The 18,941-nt window shown below is 40.7% G+C and overlaps 2 protein-coding genes across 4 annotated transcripts; both read right to left on the reverse strand.

Annotated features, from left to right (window-relative positions):
- Window positions 1-28: 28 nt before the first annotated feature.
- Window positions 29-5,250, reverse strand: batf (basic leucine zipper transcription factor, ATF-like). The gene is made up of 3 exons (XM_078274162.1): window positions 4,951-5,250; window positions 3,869-3,973; window positions 29-907 (listed from the first exon to the last, which is right to left on the reverse strand). Exons 1-3 carry the CDS (start codon window positions 5,011-5,013, stop codon window positions 701-703), a joined length of 375 nt encoding a protein of 124 aa, XP_078130288.1. The 5' UTR covers window positions 5,014-5,250; the 3' UTR covers window positions 29-700.
- A 4,267-nt stretch (window positions 5,251-9,517) lies between these two features.
- Window positions 9,518-14,725, reverse strand: zc3h14 (zinc finger CCCH-type containing 14). 3 transcript variants are annotated; one of them, XM_078275068.1, is made up of 17 exons: window positions 14,589-14,725; window positions 14,154-14,196; window positions 13,935-14,049; window positions 13,722-13,762; window positions 13,406-13,580; window positions 12,953-13,271; window positions 12,686-12,849; window positions 12,198-12,298; window positions 11,938-12,096; window positions 11,701-11,778; window positions 11,439-11,595; window positions 11,090-11,295; window positions 10,696-10,834; window positions 10,458-10,597; window positions 10,191-10,270; window positions 9,929-10,035; window positions 9,518-9,736 (listed from the first exon to the last, which is right to left on the reverse strand). In XM_078275068.1, exons 1-17 carry the CDS (start codon window positions 14,622-14,624, stop codon window positions 9,730-9,732), a joined length of 2,067 nt encoding a protein of 688 aa, XP_078131194.1. In that variant the 5' UTR covers window positions 14,625-14,725; the 3' UTR covers window positions 9,518-9,729. The 3 variants fall into 3 exon arrangements, with proteins under 3 accessions (XP_078131194.1, XP_078131193.1, XP_078131192.1); XM_078275067.1 differs by having other exon boundaries at window positions 10,191-10,273; window positions 12,686-12,846; window positions 14,589-14,724; XM_078275066.1 differs by having other exon boundaries at window positions 10,191-10,273; window positions 14,589-14,724.
- Window positions 14,726-18,941: the final 4,216 nt, after the last annotated feature.

Here is an 18,941-nt window from a genome sequence, read left to right on the forward strand (position 1 = left end):
TGAATAACAACCCTGTGGAGGTCAGAAATGAGTACCTGAAAGGCAACATATTTAATAAATATTTGCTGGGTCTTCTCCCACATCAGCATCATCACCAATACACAAGTCAAGACCCTTTGAAAGCCCATTCTTCACTGCCAGATGTTTCTTTTTTGGTACATCGAAGCCTTTTTTTTAGGATCTCGACTTTATACATTCTCTTTGTCCACAATCAAATCTGTCAAAATCTCCTGAGCATTATCAATCTACATTTACACACTGAAACACAGTTATAATCACGAGAAACTCAAAACATGACAGGATGACGAAGGTGCACTATGACACTAAAAATGTACAAAAATACTGCATCGCCTGAGTCACCTGAACATACAGTAGGTTGTTTTCTTCTTATCCCACTGTAAACATAGACTGGTTGATAATTCTACTCATTGAGCCGTTTAAGTCCACATACAGATCACTGATATCAATCAGGTAAAAGCAAACAGATGAGCACAAGCAAAATAAATAGTTTTCAACACTGCTTGTTACAGCTTGGGGTCCATACTGTCATTGTTTGGCAGACATATTGGCCTGTCATGTTAATGTTCATGTTTCGAACAATTATTAACATTTATAGACACATCTCCGGTCAGTCTTTCTCTCCATTGAGGTCAGTCATCTGTTTGCAGCATGTCCTCGGCCGCCTCGGTAGTCAGTCAGGTCAGTGCTGGTAGTGTGGTACAGTGATGTGCTGGTGGTGGTAGCTGCTGTGATGAGGAGGGTAGATGAGCTCGGGGGTCTGAGTAGCCAGGCCGGTGCACAGAGGTTCGTGGCTGCTCAGCACAGAGGACAGATACTTGGCCTCCTCTGTCAGCTGCTTCACCTCCTTCCTCAGGGCAGCGTTCTCCTTCTCCAGGTTCTCACTCTCCTGGAACACACAGGGGCAGTGTTTGTTTATTAGTGATACAAGTGTTTGTTACTGTGAGGTTAAGTGTGTGAATGACATTAAAAGCGATATCTGCAGCAATATATCCTGTTTCCATGCAGTTATTTTTGCACGTTTTAGTGCTTTAACAACAAATCACAGTATACTTCCAAAGCACAATATTTTGTATCTATTTATTAAATACTGTCACTGTGGGTCCTTACTGTCATCATACAGCAATGTATTTGCTGTATGGATGGCAATGTCTGCCCGTATGTATGTATGTCTGTCTGTCTGTCTGTCTGTCTGTCTGTCTGCCTGCCTGTCTGTCTGCCTGTCTGTCTGTCTGCTTGCCTTTCTGTCTGTCTGTCTGCCTGTCTGTCTGTCTGTCTGTCGATCTGTCTGTTTTTCACTTTGGTCCTGACTAATATATCTTAACAGCTATTGGATGGATTGACATGAAAGTTTGTACAGATATATTAGGTTCCCCAGAGATCGAATCCTGCAGACTTCAATGATCCCCTGACATTTGTGGTTTTGATTGAAATTTCTCCACAACTAGCAGATGGCTTGTCTGGAAATTTGGTACAGACATGTCCCCTTTTGCAAAACCAATGACTTTCCCATCAGCTTCAGCTGTACTTTGCGAATATTTGGAAATGTGAGCATGCTGATACACTAAAATAAGATGGTGAACTTAATAAACTCTATGCATGATACACATTAGCATTTTAGCATTGCTATTGTTAGCATGTTAGCACCGCTGTATCTATTTTAAGTACACACTGTACAGCTTCATACAGCCATTAGCATGGCTAGACTCTCAGTCTTGTTTCTGTGTCCTGGCAGCCATTTTTCCATTCAGTTCAGTAGGTGTCTGCATCAACATGTAGATACTTGAATCGTACTTGAAAATCTGACATATTGATCAGTCTCTGCAAGTCTGTTTTTATATATACGTATTACACAAGCTATGTGAAGAACAGTCATGCTAGGAAAGAATGTACTGTATATAAGAAGAATAAGTATAAACAGTTGGCAGTAATGTTGACTAAAATGTACTTTTAAAATGAGCTAAAACAGTGGTATGCTACTTTGTTTTTGTCCAGAGTTACCTTAAACCCAGCTGGCAATGCAGGTGAAATTGGCTTGCATTACCAGAGAACAATATCATAACTTAAGTAATAATTAAAGTATTGTTTTTCTTTTCATACTGAAATAAATGAAGACCAAAGTTTGCTCGGGAGTTAGTAAAAACACAAATCTACAGCATGCAGCAGCCTTAGTTTAGCTTACTTTACGGTAAAGTATTTAAAAGATGTAGTAAAAGTGCATTGTCCTTCAACATTAACCTATGAATACTGATAAAATCACTGAGCACCACAATTTTATAAGTTGCCATTCTAACATGTTTAGATGGTATGTACATTTTCCAAAACAAGTTCTTCTTCGGAGATCATATAAGTAGAGCAAACTATTCGCGAGTGGTTGAAAAAAAACACCTTTTTTGTGTGGGAATAGCAGAGGAGAAAATCTTCCACTTGGTTAATGAAAAGGTCATCACACCATGGCCGAAAGATTATAATACTGAGCTGTGGGTCCTTACTGTCACAGAACCTTTGGGCAAACCCCTGTACTTGCGTCACTTAGCCAAATACAGCCCACTGCTATCGGCGCTTTACAAGAAGTGACTGCCTTTTTCTCCCCTCCTGCCCACGACATAAAATTTCAAGCTCATTTACACAGAAGAAAAAAATACTACTGAAGAAACAGGAAATAAGCCGCGGTGTCATAGAGAGGGAAAATTCGCCTTCCTGTTTATCAAGTGAGACGATGACAAAAAAACCACAGATTGCTATGTGGTCCCCTGGTGTTCTCTGTGACTCTGACAGGCTTTAAAGAGATTGATATACCATAATTCATGGGAACATGATTACAAATCTCTGGATCTACTTCTGCCTCCAGTGTGGGTGTTTCTTAAGGTCAACATTTTTTCAGTTTATCTGATAAAGTTCACAGTAACAGCGGCTCTAAAAACATCAGAGTACAGTACAGCACAAATCATCTCGGCCTGAACGAGGAAGTCACAGATAGTGGATATGTTGTCAGCGTGTTGAAATGTGTGCTAATGTAAGATGTGACAGCATGTTAGAGTTACTGCCAGTTACAAGGATCCATAAGACAGAGACCTGCTGCACACACGTGTCTACAGATTTAGGAATGCAGACGAAGAAATGCCTAAATTTGAGTTGAATAAAAGTCCCATCTTGTGCTGAGTCAACCAAGTAAAAGCTGAAACGACAGTGACTACAAACTATCACACGTAATGAGCTGCATGAAAGAATAATGGGGGCAACAAACAAAGCACCCGCGCACCCAGAACACCCTTCTGTTATCATATTCAATGATGCAATATCTGCTGCAAAAGGGAGTGATTGCCCACACATGCTAATTTATTCCTTAAGCTTCTGCAAACACACAGAGCAGCGTCCAAGTGTGCAGCCCAACAGAAGCCATGACACATCGCCACATGGTCAGGTAATGTTTGGTAAATATAGTACAAACCCGTTCCTGCAGGGTGTTGATCAATTGATCATTTGGCAGAGCATTCAGGCTACACAAACATGATTACTCTATACACGGTACCCTAACTAATGCTGTATCTTTCAACATCCTTCCGTGTGTATATATAATCTGATATGTAACCAGCATTGCAGTACAATAAAGCTTTGACACAATGATGGCTTTTGGGGCTAGACATTAGGCTTGTGTATACATCCATCTTTGCTAAAACTATGCAGTACTTCATCAAGAAACATTCATTTTTACATGAATACCATGTAATATCTTCTCTGTTTATGCTTATGTCTCTGTGGCAAATGCCTTAAGAATTAGAAGTCAGTGTTAAAATGTGTTGCTTCTGAGTATGTGTGTGGTGTATATTGCACAGAAAGGTTTTCTCACCAAGTGCAGGTTGTCAGCTTTCTGAGTTTGCCTCATCCTGCTCTTCTGAGCAGCGATCCGGTTCTTCTCTCTCCGCATCACCTTCTTTGCATCATCTGAGGAGCTCTGATGAAAATACAAATGTCAACAGTTAATGTGTGTGCAATGACATACACATCAAGTGGCAAACTGATAGGCACTGAGATGTTTCTGAACCGGAAAAAAGTTGAAGATCAGACTGTCGTAGTTTATGCTGTTGGCTCTTGCTGGTGTGAAATGGAAGCGGGGTTCGTTTTAATGACAGTTTGACAGAAGACTGGCTTAACTTTACACTTCATGTGAAGGGCAGGGTCGGGGAGTGGCTGAGTCATCGGTTAGGTTTAACGCACACCCTGTTTCATGTCCTGAACACTCAATTTTCTTGGTATCGTAATAACTAATCCATTTCAAAATGCTGAGTCAGTTGTACATCAAAGAGATAACAAATTCATTATCTGACATCTTCTGATTGTCCATTAAAGTATTGCTGAAAAGCCCCAAAACAACTGATAGTGCCAGATTGCTTTATCCACCTAAAGTTAGGCTCCCAACTTGTTTCATGTATAACAAAACAGCATTTGAATGTTTAATATCCACAGTGCTAGAGTAACAATGTGCAAGAAAGCAGCACATGTGAAACAAGACTCACGTGCAGAGAAATGTACAGTAGGCTACCAACTTAAGACACACTCTGTTCCTGACAGCTCCCCAATCATTCACAGTTTGAGATGAGACTTGCTAAAACAAAGGACTCCCACAACTTAGACGAGTGATACATTTTGCAATTCACAAAAGCGTACACTGGAAGGGAGTCATGCCTGCAGTCCATGTGTGCATGTGAAACACTTCTGAAAAGCTGTGAAAATAGCCAACAAAAACAGTCTCTTTGATAGGCTGTGTTGCTGCCCACTAACCATGCATCAAAAAACTGCATCCAATCACAGATTTAGGAAAAATGTGTAGCGTCAGGATTTGTATTTAATCTATAAATCTTTAGTGTAAATATGTAACCAAGTAAACTGAAGTGTATTATTGAGAAAGTATACATAGAAGTGCACACTTACCGGCCTGCTTCCAGGTGATGGGGACTTGTAACTTGTGTCATTGCTGTCAGAGCCCTGAGCCATAGCCAACTGCAGCAACGGAAACCGTATGTCTTTGTCCACTTCTGCTTTGTGTTTTCAGTATGTGTGTGTGTGTGTGTGTGAGAGAGAGAGAGAGAGAAAGAAAGAGAGAGTCTATGTAGCAGAACGGCTGCTGAGAAGAAATTGGCTTAATGAGTCTTTCTTCCCTCTTTTCTTTCCCTTTCTGTCACTCCTCCTTCTCTTTCACTCTCTTGCTCATGCTCTCTCTCTCTCTCTCTCTCTCTCTCTCTCTCTCTCTCTCTCACACGCATACTGTCTGCCTAATTAGCTGTATGTGATGTGGCTTCTGGTAAGAATCTGGGTAAGTTGCATTAGACTGGAAGTCACATGTCTGATGGAAAGTTAAAGCACATAAGGTAATTTTGTAAACTCCAGAAAAATAACATTGGGGGGTTTAAATTTCAATTTCAATAAATATGGGTGGATATTACCAGTGTCAGAAAAAGCTTCAAATACTTACCTACAGTAGGTGACTACATGTAAAAATAATAATAATTTCATGTAGAAATGAATATTTAGTAGCAGCACAATCAAAATCAAATAAAAAATAACTTTCACCTAAAAGACAAGATATATTAACCTTGCTATAACCTTTTTCCACGTGTGATTATGTGTGTGTGTGTGTGTGTGTGTGTGTGTGTGTGTGTGCGTGTGTGTGTGTGTGTGTGTGTGTGTGTGTGTGTGTGTGTGTGTGTGTGTGTGTGTGTGTGTGTGTGTGTGTGTGTGTGTGTGTGTGTGTGTGTGTGTGTGCATGTGTGTGTGTGTGTGTCTGACAGAAATAGGCATTCCCGCTTCCTCTTTTTAAGCAGTCACATATATGTTTCGACCAAATCCTCAAGAGACAGCGCATCCTAAAAGTCCACATGGATGACTGAGTTGTGAGTATTTACACACACTTCATGGTAATTTCCAGATTAGTACCACGCTTTCTTGCTAGCCACCTAGCAGCTGCAATAAGGTGAGGCTATGTCAAAGGACTCGGGGCTCCCCAAAACCCCACCTAGAATTCCCTTGTTGTCTTTCGCTCAAAATGACTCTGTGAAGATGTTGGGGAATCTTCTAGAAAATGTACAGTTTGAGGAGGTTACATTACTGTACACAGTGGCGTGGTATGACACCTACTTCACCTAAAAGTCAGGGGCGACGACTGCAAAAGCTGCATATGTGACTTCTTGTGTCATTTTCTTGTTTACCTCCATCAAGAGGTAGCATTTGGTGATGCAAGAACAAGATTTTTTCTTGTGAGAAAAAAAAAAAAGAATCAGGACCAAAACAGCTTTGCTTGGCAGAACAGTCCTCCCACACAAAAACATGTTCTACCATCACAGGAATTTTGAAGAGCTTGGGTAAGGCCAGACATTTCTAATACTTGGCATTTAACGCTGTCCAAAAGAGTTGAGACTGCAAAAGAAAAGAAGACGAAAGCTGATTAGTTTAATTCTGCTTTAACCAGGACACAGACACAATACAGTACAAATATAGAAAAACATAACAAATCTACGACTTTGACTTATTGCAGCCTAATTTCTGTATCAAGCTTATTTCTAAACCTTATATGACCTCAAGTGTTGGGCTCCTCAGAAACTGCACTAAATAAATCATAGTCATTAAAAATGTTTAGTGGATTGGGATATTTTTTTAAATGTGTAAAGTAAAATTGTTTATGTGTTTGTCATTTAATTATGACATTTTTCAGTGATCTATAGGTGCATTTGTGAGCTATTCCATCTGGAGATTATTAAAACAAAGAGAGATTTTTGCTCTCTTTTAATTCTGCTGGTTGCTCTTAGAAGCAGTGAGAGTTTGATAGCAGCTTATCACACAGACTTCAAGCTTGACACACTTGCTCAGACACACTTGAATCAAATTAAGTAGAGGTGACAGCTGATAAGTACATTAGCATCTGCTGTCAACAGTAGTCTCACTTCTTCTCGCTTAGAAAAAACCCTGAAGGGCGATTTATTTAGATAGCAAACTGCGATGCCTTCATTTGTGGTCTCTCTTCCTTGGAACTGACTGTGGGAGGATTCTAATAAGCACCGCATTATTGAGGGAAAGTGAAGAATCGTGTAGACGCTGATGACCGTAAAAATAACACTGATACACGTATAGTGAGTTTAATTATATGGAACACAGTATTTACTTCAAAACAAACACCATTTATGAGTCATTGTAGCACAAGTGTAAAATCCAGTCTGTGAAAAGTTGACACTTTTTGGCCAGTCTTGATAAAGTCAGCATATGCGGGCTATAATCAGGAGCTATACATGTACTGCACAATATTAAGTATTATGCTGATATAAAGTTATTTTAACCCATCAGATACAGATACATAGTTTGGTCACTTTGCAAACTAATGCTGAAAAAAATGGCCATTACCAGTGGCATCATTTGTGGTCGACCACAAATGTCACCTGTTTGTCATTTAACAAAAGGATATGGCCCTCTGTTACTGTGGGAAACAACCTGGTGGTAAATGTTCAGCTTTACATAGTAGTTAGGTTTAGAAATATACTTTTGGTTGATCCTTGTTTGAAAATGATTTAAGACACACGTACAGGAACACTTCTGACTCTGAAGCCACTCAAGTTATTCCAAAATGCTGTATTGTTTGCATGTTGCATCAGTTTGAGGCAACACTTCCTCATCAACTGAGAACATCCCTGAATTTTGGTTCACAATGATCCATTTTATTCGAATGAATATGATTCGAATGAACCTATCAAAAACAGTAGGTCTTTTGTTTACAGTTTCCATATGCCACATTTCAGTAGAATGAACCAAAGCACCGATAAAAGCCTATAGATTGTTATGCTTTGTCTTACAGCATATTTCAACTGATCGTTTGCTTGAAAGCCTTTTCTAGTAGTTTCTGTGCGCCTTTTACTTGGCCTCAAGTACCTCAAGTATTCAGTATGGTTGATGTAGTTGCAGGTGTCCTCCAGGTGGAGGCAGTGTAGGACACGCAGAACAGCCGGTTTGTGAGGGCTTTTCATAAACAAGAAGATAAAAAAAAAAAGCTGCGCTACATGTAAAGATACGATATTTGAGTGTGGGTTGTGGCAGTAGTTAATAGTAGTGAAGCTATGAGTGTAAAAAGACTGAGTCCCGCTGTATTACCCAGGCTGCACTACAGCGTCTATTCACAGGCGCGATCCCACTACTGAGCGGCACGGGGGCTTTGACCTGCTCCGTTTCCGACCTGGACCGGTGCACCCCTCCTTAGACGACCTGGTGATCCCGGGCTCCCCCAGGAGCACCATATCGATACCGAACTTAGTGCGGACACCCGATCGGCATAGTCCGCTGCAGCTCAGAGCTCCTGGGCTCAAACGGTCCGCCAGCCTCAGCCTCCCAGTAACTTGGATTACAGGCGCGCGCCACCGCACCCGGCGAGAACTAAACCCACTCATAGGGCTTTTGACTTGGACTATCGTGACGTCATCACAGAGCATGCTGTAGCGGCTTCTAGTGGCGGGATTTAACACTACAGCTGCAGAGATGAAAGCTGATAAACCGATAATATGCACTTATGTTTATGCATGTTTGAATCATATATTTTAAATTCTTTATTTTATTTTAGCTTAATATACTGTATCTACTGTATGTATTGTGCTGATCTGGCTCTTTGAACCGTTTTCCTACATCACTCTCTGTCCAGTCTCCCTGGTACACAGAGCAAATCTTTAAATTCACCAGAATACAGATTCAAACTTAACTGTGGTTATTGTTTTAAATACAATTAGGTAAGAAGAATGGCTTTTGCTTCTTCTACATTTCTCGAAAAAAATCACTTGGTGACCTTTTCTTGTCCTAGTTTGATATAGCAACCTAAGAGTTTACGTAAAAAAAGAAAAGAAATGAATAACCACAGAGACTATCAATACTAATACTTTCCCACCTTTACACCTCCATCTTGATATTACACAAACCAGCATATTACATGGTTGTGATTCTCATGTTGGACAAATGAGTTTCAGACATTTTCTATACTGTTGTTCATGAAATTGCTTTCCTTCAACAGTAAGGTCGAAGGAAACAGTCACATCGTATAGCTGTAGTGATGAAGGCTCCTCGTCATCTCAAAGCCTAACTGGATGCGTTTGTAGATGAAATAAATCTTGACTTGATAAATGAAGTCAGTCATACAGCATATTCATCATGTCAGCATATCATGGTTTATCCAATGTTAACAGTAAATCAAATATGTAAACGTATTAGAAGAAAATGAATCCTGTGTGTTTTTTTGTTGTTGATATAACTGCTAATAGTATTGTTTGGTTCTGTGCTTTATCATCGGCTATGTGCTGCTGCATGTGACTTGAGCTTATCCTCAGGTACAAAAGCTAAACTGAACCGCTCTCCTCACTGACTCAGTCATTACTGTATCAAAACGTTTAAAAAATGATCGTCAGTCAGTGGTGAACATCTGCATGAGCCAATGTTATTTAGAACATGAGATAAATAAGATGACATAAGTTTAAAGTTCATTGTGGAGAATTTTAATATTCAGAGAGCATGAGCGAAACCTTTTTTTTGTTTCCATACAAAACTCTTAAAAATCAGTCCAAACAATACATTAAAATGAAATGAAACAACAGTTAAATACTGAAAAGAAGAATGAAAATCTGTAGACAGATACAGAACATCTTCCATAGTTTCACATGTTAACCATCAGCAGACTCCTGTTCCTGGACTTTATGAGCTGTGAGGGAGAAAGACAGACATCATATAGTAAGTGCAAACAAACATGATATAGATGATGACATTATTTAAATTTAACACATTATTTAAGTGTTTTATTGGGTGAATACATTCCCTCATACATTAGTTAAAATCTTTTATGCAGGAGATACTATCATCAACAATGTCAACCATATTACCCCCATCTGCTCACCTGGTCTGTGTTTTTGTCCATTTCAGGGCGTGTCTCGGAGGCACAGATGTGGTCGGGTGGTAGAAGGTACACCCAGCTCGTTTACACTGTGCCGCGAAGCGACAGGGCTGTAGATAAGAGGAACAGAATTGAGAAAGTCAGACTGCACCTTAGGGCCTGTGCAGAATGTCCTGACTTTCAAATAAAAGCACTTCCCCTTTAACCAAATCCTACATTCATTGGAATTACCAATATAGAATCAAGACACTTTAGAAAACGTTACCTTGGGATGATAAAACACACAGTCCATCTTCTTGCACTCTGGAAAGAAGCGGCACACACTAGTGGTTTGGACTGGCTGCACTGCTGTAAACACAAAGAGTCAAGTTAGAGGTGCAGACTGCAATATCTTAACACCCCCTTCATGTTGGTGCTTTATTTGTGGAATATTAATACACTTTTACTAAGCTTTGTTTGTCTAAACTGTCTTGTAGGCAGAGAGAGATGCTAAACAGTGTGCAGAAGAATCACAGACGCAATGAGAGAGTACCTGGCCTGGGCGGAGGAGCAGCTGTGCTTCTTCGGCTGACATGAGTGAAGGGACAGTCTGGCTTGGTGCACCTGGCATCGTATTTACAATTGGGATGCACGAAAAGGCATTTATCCCCAAACTTGCAAGTGGGAAAAGTCCTTCAGAAAAACACAGAAATCATGAGCAATGAATAAGTGAGTGTTGAGCGATAAAAACTCCATTATTATTTCTTCAGTTCATTAACAGAAATACTCACTTGCACTGTGTTGTAGGGTGATGGTACATACAATCATCTCCACTTTTACAGACTGGCCAGAACTTGCAGCGCTCCATCACCTTCTGTTTCTTTAAAGGGCCGGCACCCTCTTCCGCCATCTCAACATCCATCACATCATCTGTCAAAAAATTGTAGTTAATGTGTATTCTTTTATATTTTTTTGTCTGGCTGGGTGGTATGTTCATGTTTAAAGTTGTATGTTTTGTTAAAATAAAAATAAATTAAAAATGTTAATCATAAAAAAGGACAGAATGTAAACCCTTAACTGAAGCACACTGTGTTTGAAATGTGATATTAAAATAAAGCTAACTTATTGTTATTGCAGTATTATCCCTAATTACAGTAAACAATTATTGTGATGAGAACTCCACACCTTCTGGTAATGTGAGTCTTCCCTGTAGTCTGTGAAGGACGCTGACTTTGGGCTCCCTGTTGGCATGGACGGTCGCCTCGGTGACCCTTGTGGGCGGTCTCACATCCTCCAGCTCCATTTCACAATCGGCAAGATTTCCCAGCGGGCTCGGCACCCCATCTAATGTCACTATGAACTTGGGACTGACAGAGTCACCCTTCTCCTTACTTATGGAGAAAAGAAAAGAGAAAGGAAAATATTTGACAAATGTTCATGTACAATTAGAAAGAGATGAGAGTACTTCTAGAGAGAGATTGTGTGTGTGTGTGTGTGTGTGTGTGTGCGTGTGTGTGTGTGTGTGTGTGTGTACCTAGCCTGGACAGTGCGTGGTAAAGCAGACTGGACTCCGCCTTTGACCTGAGGACGCTGCTGGCTTCTGGCTGTAGGTTCTCCCAGCTGCGGTGGACTCATTATGAAGGAGCGGGTATCAAATGGCTTTGCCTCACTGCCTGCAGTGACCTCGACACCTAGAGGTGCATCACAGACATCCCAGTGTAATGCATCACTGAAGACAATCCATTAGGCATCTTTTGCGATATTTATCATTAGTTGCTACTTTTAAAGAGACTCACCATAGTCCTTCTGCTCTCCTCTTTCACTGATCTCTGCTAAGTCCAACTGGAGGCGTGAAGCTAAAGATCTCGCTGGGGCTGGGAGGAAAACATCAGTTAAGTAATCCGGGAAGTAAGTACTGCATTTACTTTTTTAACATTAGTTTATTGTGATTCTGGCTTTTGGATGGCAGGGTGTTTAAAGCATTGCTTAGCAAAAGCACTCCACATGCTGTAGTAATTCTACTCTCCACATACCAGGTGTTCTGGAAGGAGGTAGCTCTGCAGAGGTGTAGGCCTGAACCCTGGGGGCCAGGCTGTGGAGATGCTCCTGGACCAGCTGGATGGCTGCAGTCATCTCCTCACTGCTGGCCACACGAGTACGAGGTGCCACGGGAACAGTCTGCCTCTGTGGTACTGGAGGGGGAAAAGAGAGAGGTGAATGTAAGAAAGTGATAACGGAAACTGCTTACCTGCAATTAAATGACAGAACGTTCATGGTAACCTGTTAAACATACTTGTGGGGTAGGCTGTAGTTTTGGTGATTGAGTCCTGGGCCTCGGAGATAGCCTTCAGTATCAGATTCCTGTTGGCTTGCTTGGCTGGAGGGAGAGTAGGCCTGAAACATAATACACCACAGTAATAAGTTAAAGCTGAACTCAGCAAAGTATGTCGGCTGTCAGATAATTTAAGATAAGTCTGTGCAGGTGGCGATGGCACAGCGGAAAGTGTTCTATGATGTGGTTTTGTGTTGTTGAAATGTAATAAACGTTAAGTCATAAAAAAGATAAGTCAGTGCAGTTACTTTTTAGAGACAGTGAAAAGGTCTTAAATGAGAATTCCTGCAGTGTAAAATATGGATTCTAACTGAATGCAAATACCTAGGACAAATCACATTTGCTACATCATTTTGGTTAATAACCGTGAATTACAATCCTGGCTTGCCCTCTAATTCGAAAATGTATACCATATATTGCAAAATATGACATGATGAGCAAATACTGACTTGCGTTCTGGTTTGGAGGGTAGGGACACTCTACTGGACAGGCCTCTGCCTCCATAGCCTGTATCTTCCTCTTCCACATCATCGCTGTCCTCGTCTGCTGCTCGGTTCACTCGCACCACTGAACTCGCTACCGGCGCCTTACGCTTCCGGGACAGCTCCTCCTGCTGAACAAAGACGGCAGATCATTAATAATACGGATCCATACCTACAACTGTCTTGACACTTGTCAACGGAAAGTGATCAGATGCTCTTATCGGATCACAGTACCTTACTGGATCCAGTTCTGGAGGTTCTGCTGCTTCTGCTGTCCTGCTGCCTTGAGTGAGAGGATCCTTCGGAGGGTCGACACATGTCTGCAGAGCTGGCTAATGTAAACTTGCTCAGACCCGGTCTGTAGATTTCAGCTGTGGGTCTACTAGCTGCGCGTGTTCGACCATGGTTGGTGCCTATTTCTACAAGATCCTCAGCGATAAGGTCATCGTCCATCTCTGGTTTGATGTCAATAACGGCCTCTAAGGGGAGTGGCTCCATGAGGGGCTTAACGGTAGAGGTAAGTCGAGAGGAACTCTTCTCCAAGCTAGCTCTCCTGATAACAAACAGATATATACAAGTGTTTGTACATTTGCAGTGTCTGTCATGTGTGCCGTTTAAGACAATGAACAGTAAACAGTGAATGTCAGCACATGAGGACAAGAACAATTCTAGCTTTGCATTAGGCACCTGCTTTCATGAGCAGAACTGGAGACGCGTGCTTCAGTCCTATCAGAGCGTGAGCTGGACACTGTCAGCACCTTCAACTCCTCTCCTCTGCTGTCCTCACTTAGAGATGAGCGGCTCTTCCCAGCGACAGTACCACTGTCAGACTGGAGCTGATGTCCACTGAGGGATGCAGGCTCTGTAACAAGTAGGCAAGTGGAGAAAGAAAACATGAGATTGTCTAAGATACTAAAACTACAGGCTGTGTGCACTCAATTATCCCTTCCGCTAGTTAAAAAGTGCAGAAAATCTGAAATGCATTCAACATAGTCTGACTTACCGACTGCAACCGTTCTTAACTTCTCAAGGACACCCTGTAACCTAAAATCAATAAACAAACCCATGTTATGGCTAAAACAGATAGAGAGTGAGAATAATTGTAAAGTGTTATGGGTAGAGAGTGCATGTTTCTTTTGTATGTTACAAGACAAACAACAGTATACAATTTTAATTAGACAGGAAATATACGCTGATTTGTCTGTTTTCCTCGTACCATGCTGTGAATTTGCTAGTGTTGTTTCCAAGGAAAAGGGAGAGATCGTCCGCCATCTGTTGGGACGTTTTCTTGTTTGCTACCATCACCATAATATAGTCGGGAAGCTCTTCATCTAAATCGGTAAAGACAGGAAACACATACGTTACAGCATGTAGCGTTACTGTGTGATTAAAGTATAAAATCCCCGACTACAAGATCTGAGTTTTATTTACGTACCAATATATGCACCGAGCTCCTGAAGCTTTCCCTTGATAGCAGCCTGAAACCGACCAAAAGTACAGTACAGATTATATTAATGTTATCGAGCTAAACAAATGATGGACAGCATACTGGCTAACGTTACACAATATCATTGATATGCAAAATTACAAATACCAAACAACCGACAAAGTAGCGCAATATATCATTATTACAGTATTATTACAAGTTTCCCAGCCGCTAACACGTCTAAAAACCTGCGTGCTGGATGCGTTATCAAGTGATTTAGCAAACCCTGCCTCGGCCTATAAAAATAAAAACCGTGTTACCATTAATGAGAAATTACGCTAGCATGCGAATGTTAGCTAGCTATCAACGTCCATGCTACACTAGCCTTAACCAGGCTTTAGGTCCGGAGCAAATCACTCATATACAGCCCATAACATTACTCACTCTTATTTTCTTGCTTATCTCCGTCCCAATCTCCATGCTTCTCGCTTTTCAAGTAAATAAGTTTAAAAAAAGAAGCGACTGTTTTCAGCTTCACTGCTAACGAACAGAGACAAATGTTAGTGACGTATGATCACGTGGCTAAAGAAGGTAGCCGAACAGGGACAAATCAAGGACAAACCCATATTGACTTTTTTTCCTTCCTGCTCTTTTATTTTTCTTGGCTTAACTTGGAAATTAATATTTTAAACAGAGAAATATTGCAAAAGAAAGTATCATACCACTGCACACTGTCAGCATTACAGACATAAGCTTTCATCCGGCATCAAATTCACACAATCTAAAAATATAAAACAACATCTTTCTCCTAAAGAGCCACATGCTGCAGCAATCAATAAAAGAAAAATAAATCAAATTACAAACGCCTGTAGATATATGCAAAATAAGTAATTTTTTTTTTATCAAGTGAAGTTACATAGGGGAGGTGGGGGTGAGAATTGAGAAAGATCAGATCAGATAACAACTGTGTGTTCTACAATATTAAGCCTCATACTTGAGTACTGCATCCACAAGATGGCGAAAGAGACCATTAAGAACACACCATTCAAATTGTGAATCTAACCATAGTTTGAAAAACAGATAGTACAGTATTTTAGTCTTAATTCTGTTAAACTGCCAATTAGACATTGTACTTCATCTTGTTTAATCTCTCCAGTTTTTAATGGGCCACATGTAAAGGCATTCTGGGAGGTGCAAGTACAATACATTTGTGTTGCAAGTTATAGTGAAGAAAAGAAAATCTATGCTTTGTATGAAACACGTATGTCAGTGTTAGAATTTAAATGTATTTTCATTTAAAATAACATTAAAATGCTGTATTTTACAGCATGTATCTTTGACTTTCAAATGTCCATAGCTGTATGATTTCCCTCAGATATTATTTCCTGTTTTGCAGCCCCTCAATACCAAACAACAATGACGGGAAGGATCTTGCTTGCTGTCTAGACGAGCACCTAACACACTCTCAGCTGTCTGCTCCGTCTCTCTGTCTGCTTTGTTCACACTGTTTGTGTTAGTCAATGCTGATGCAGAAACTGTTTTAATGTGTAGAAACATCAACTTTGTCTTTTTTTCACGATCACGTTGGGCCTCAGTTATATAAGAACTGACACTGACCTCGCTTAACATTCCCGTAGATACATACATGAGTACCATTGCTACCACACAATGTTTTTTTTCTTTAAATGTGGTGAAGTACACTTGTGCTCCAACGAACTGAGTTTTACAACTGTACTTTATGAGAATTTACCATTTGCATAGAACCACAATGAGTGTGGCACATGCAGTTTGGTCTCAAGTTTTGTCAACCTTTTTTCAGTATTGCTTCAGAAGTTTAAGTTAAACTAAGTCAATGAATACAACATTAATTCCCTTGGGAGTAAAGGTTTATTCATGCACACAAAAGTTTCTATCGGCCCCACAGGTATATGCCGGCATGAAGTGATGTACCTTCAGGTCATGTCTTCTTGTAATGCACTCATACTTGAGCCTAATGGTCACTTAAATCAATGGTTCCCAACCTTTTTTCCTTGGCACCCCCCCTACTTATGTCTAACCGAAGTTGAGGTAACTCTCGAGATAGAGCCTTACTTTCTTTTTTGATAGAGAGCAGTTATCAGCACTTTTACGTTTCTCCGCCATGTTTCATTCACGAAACAGTGATGCCGTGGTGGGATGATAGCAGCTAGCAGCTGACCTGATGACAGCAAGGGCCACAGGTTAAGAGGTCCCGGAGGTTTGGCCTACTAAGTAGCCTGCCTACAATTTTAAGCCAGAACAAAAATACATAGTTTTTATACAGACTTTTGTATACATTATATATTCTAGTGTATTATCATAATAAATTGAAATTTTTTTTACCTCAACCTCAAACCAGATAAAGACTTGCGCCCCCCTGAGGGGTCCCCTGACCCCAGGTTGGGAACCACTGACTTAAATAATCTGTCCTACACACCACAATGTACTGTAGTTTCCATTTATCGTTAGGAGCAGGAGCAGACTAGTTTCCTTATCTGTTTTCTTTAGGAATGAAAAAGAACCTTGATTGGTCCCGATAGAAACCCTGGAGAATGGCAGAATCGAATTCCACTCAGGGCAGAGAGGTGCTCTACTGTATCTCATTGTTGTTCATTTCCAGAGTGCTTAATTTGATCAAGGCAGGGGCAGGACCTCTGCGGTGACCCCTGTAACAATAGTATTGCAACAACATCCATCAGCAGAGCCAAAACAGCCCGTGTACTGTACCTACCATCACACACAGCCAGTCTGCTCTGCTGCATGTTTTGAGGCATGGTGCTGGTGTATTTTTATCATCCAATATGTACGCTCTCCTGTTTCACAGTACTGAGTGATTTTGGTGCAGTGGCACACCAGGTGCATGCTGTATTGATCATTACATAGGCCTTGGAAATATAAACATACTTATCAACACATTATATGATCTTACCATGCTAATTATTTCTTGCCAGGTGCAGCTATGTGCAATCACTGTTAGCAGCTTCATAGATTTAACCTTGTCATCACCGTGAAATTGCCATGTTTGCTCTCTCCGTGCCGGTAGGGACCTTTAGTCAAGCCTCAGCTCACTGATGGTATTTTGCAACCCACGCTGTACAGAACTGCTGGACTGTTGCTGGACAAATTAAATCAACAACAACAATAAGACACAGCATGTTAATTAGTGATCTTAAGAGATATGATGTACCTTTAATGAGCAGGTCCTTGTATTGTGTGTATCTGTGTTGTGAATGTAGTTTGGCAATAGAACTGAATGAATATTTGTTAAAGCGGTTGACAATTTGGCAGATCTACTGTACATGTAACAGCAAAAGCAAGACAGGATGATGGTGCTACAACCGACAGTAAACTTAATCTGGATGTCCTGATATTTGACCATTTCTTATTTTGTATGCTTTGTCACTCCTGACATTCTTATCAATTTTCGTTTCTTTTTTTTTAGATTTAAGGAACTTTTCTCTGTGCTTTTGTTTGAATATAATACTTTTGACATTCCAGGTGACACAAACTGCATTTGCATGGAAATGTTGCCAACATACCAGAAGCATAATATTAAAGTGCAGTTTGAAAAACACTTCTGAGAAGTTTTATGTTAATTCCAACACCATCTGTACTGCATGTATGTGACCACAAATCTGCTATCCTGTGGCTGGCATCCACTCATACACAGAGCACTGTGGTAATCCTACTTCCCTTTTCTTTGAAATGTTGTCATGAACGAAAAGACTTCAGTTGTGAGTCAGCTGATAAACCTCTGTGAATTCTTGAACTGCAGGTGCTGTGATGACAACAGTTCTGCCACCATCTTCCTGACCCAGAGACTCAGTGAAGTCAACTCTCTCCTCCTTCTGAAACCTCTTTACCATTAAGGAAAGTAATACTCTTTTAGTGTCATGTTGCAGTTTGGATAAGTCAAGCTCCTGCCTTGAGGCTGGAAAGAGGGAAAACAAAGGATGGAAAGGTAGATTACAGAAAGAAAAGCCTTCAACAAAGACGTGCACAGGAAGATAATTCATTGCACCTGCTCTGACAATGTCCAGAAACCTAATACAGACTTTCCTGGACAAGATGACACCTGTATGAATGAAGCTGCTGCAGCTGGGTGTTGGCACACAATCACATTTTCATATTGCACACACACACACACACACACACACACACACACACACACACACACACACACACACACACACACACACACACACACACACACACAGAGGAAGACTTGTAAGCATGCAGAGTCACACTGGGGAACAGCTGCTCGGTATTGCGCACAAACACATAGCTTGTGAGACAGAGGTGGTGTCAGAAAAGTTCCAGTGGAATTACCAGTTTGCTGCAAAAGACAAACAAACCATGCACTCAGTTACATGTAAATACATGATAATATGATCTATCTTTACTTGAATTGTGTGCATTATGTCAAAAGAGAGATTGACTAAAGACAACATTTGACTATACAACCACATGCTAAAGGGCTAACCCAGTTTTGATTAACGACATTTGAGCGGCGAAGCTTTTACTCATTAGTCTGGCAAGGAAGTGAAGGCCCATAAAGATTTACAGCTGGTTTAATCGCTGTTGCCAAACCTGCTGGATTTTCGTTGGAGAGATTTGGTGGGTCACTGCAGAGTCTGGATGAGTCAGGGTTACACAGCTGGCAACATTTTCAAATATCCATTTTTGTGGTGTGTGGGAGAGCAGGTCAAGGGCTTAACAGCATATTTAGAGAATTATACAACCTGGAAAGGGGTCTACATAGTAAACTCCACTCCAAAG

Source organism: Sander vitreus, chromosome 18, assembly GCF_031162955.1.
Source record: "Sander vitreus isolate 19-12246 chromosome 18, sanVit1, whole genome shotgun sequence".
Classification (NCBI taxonomy): domain Eukaryota; kingdom Metazoa; phylum Chordata; class Actinopteri; order Perciformes; family Percidae; genus Sander; species Sander vitreus.

Bases quoted from the DNA above. Each gene is read 5' to 3' on its own strand.
- batf (XM_078274162.1), bottom strand. From the start codon at position 5,013: ATGGCTCAGGGCTCTGACAGCAATGACACAAGTTACAAGTCCCCATCA. The intron at 3,974-4,950 runs GTAAGTGTGCAC...TATTTTCATCAG, and splicing joins CATCACCTGGAAGCAGGCCG to AGCTCCTCAGATGATGCAAA. The intron at 908-3,868 runs GTGAGAAAACCT...TGTGTGTTCCAG, and splicing joins AAGCTGACAACCTGCACTTG to GAGAGTGAGAACCTGGAGAA.
- zc3h14 (XM_078275066.1), bottom strand. From the start codon at position 14,624: ATGGAGATTGGGACGGAGATAAGCAAGAAAATAAGA. The intron at 12,299-12,685 runs GTCAGTATTTGC...ATTATGTTTCAG, and splicing joins CCCTCCAAACCAGAACGCAA to GCCTACTCTCCCTCCAGCCA. The intron at 12,097-12,197 runs GTATGTTTAACA...TTCCCCCTCCAG, and splicing joins AACTACAGCCTACCCCACAA to TACCACAGAGGCAGACTGTT.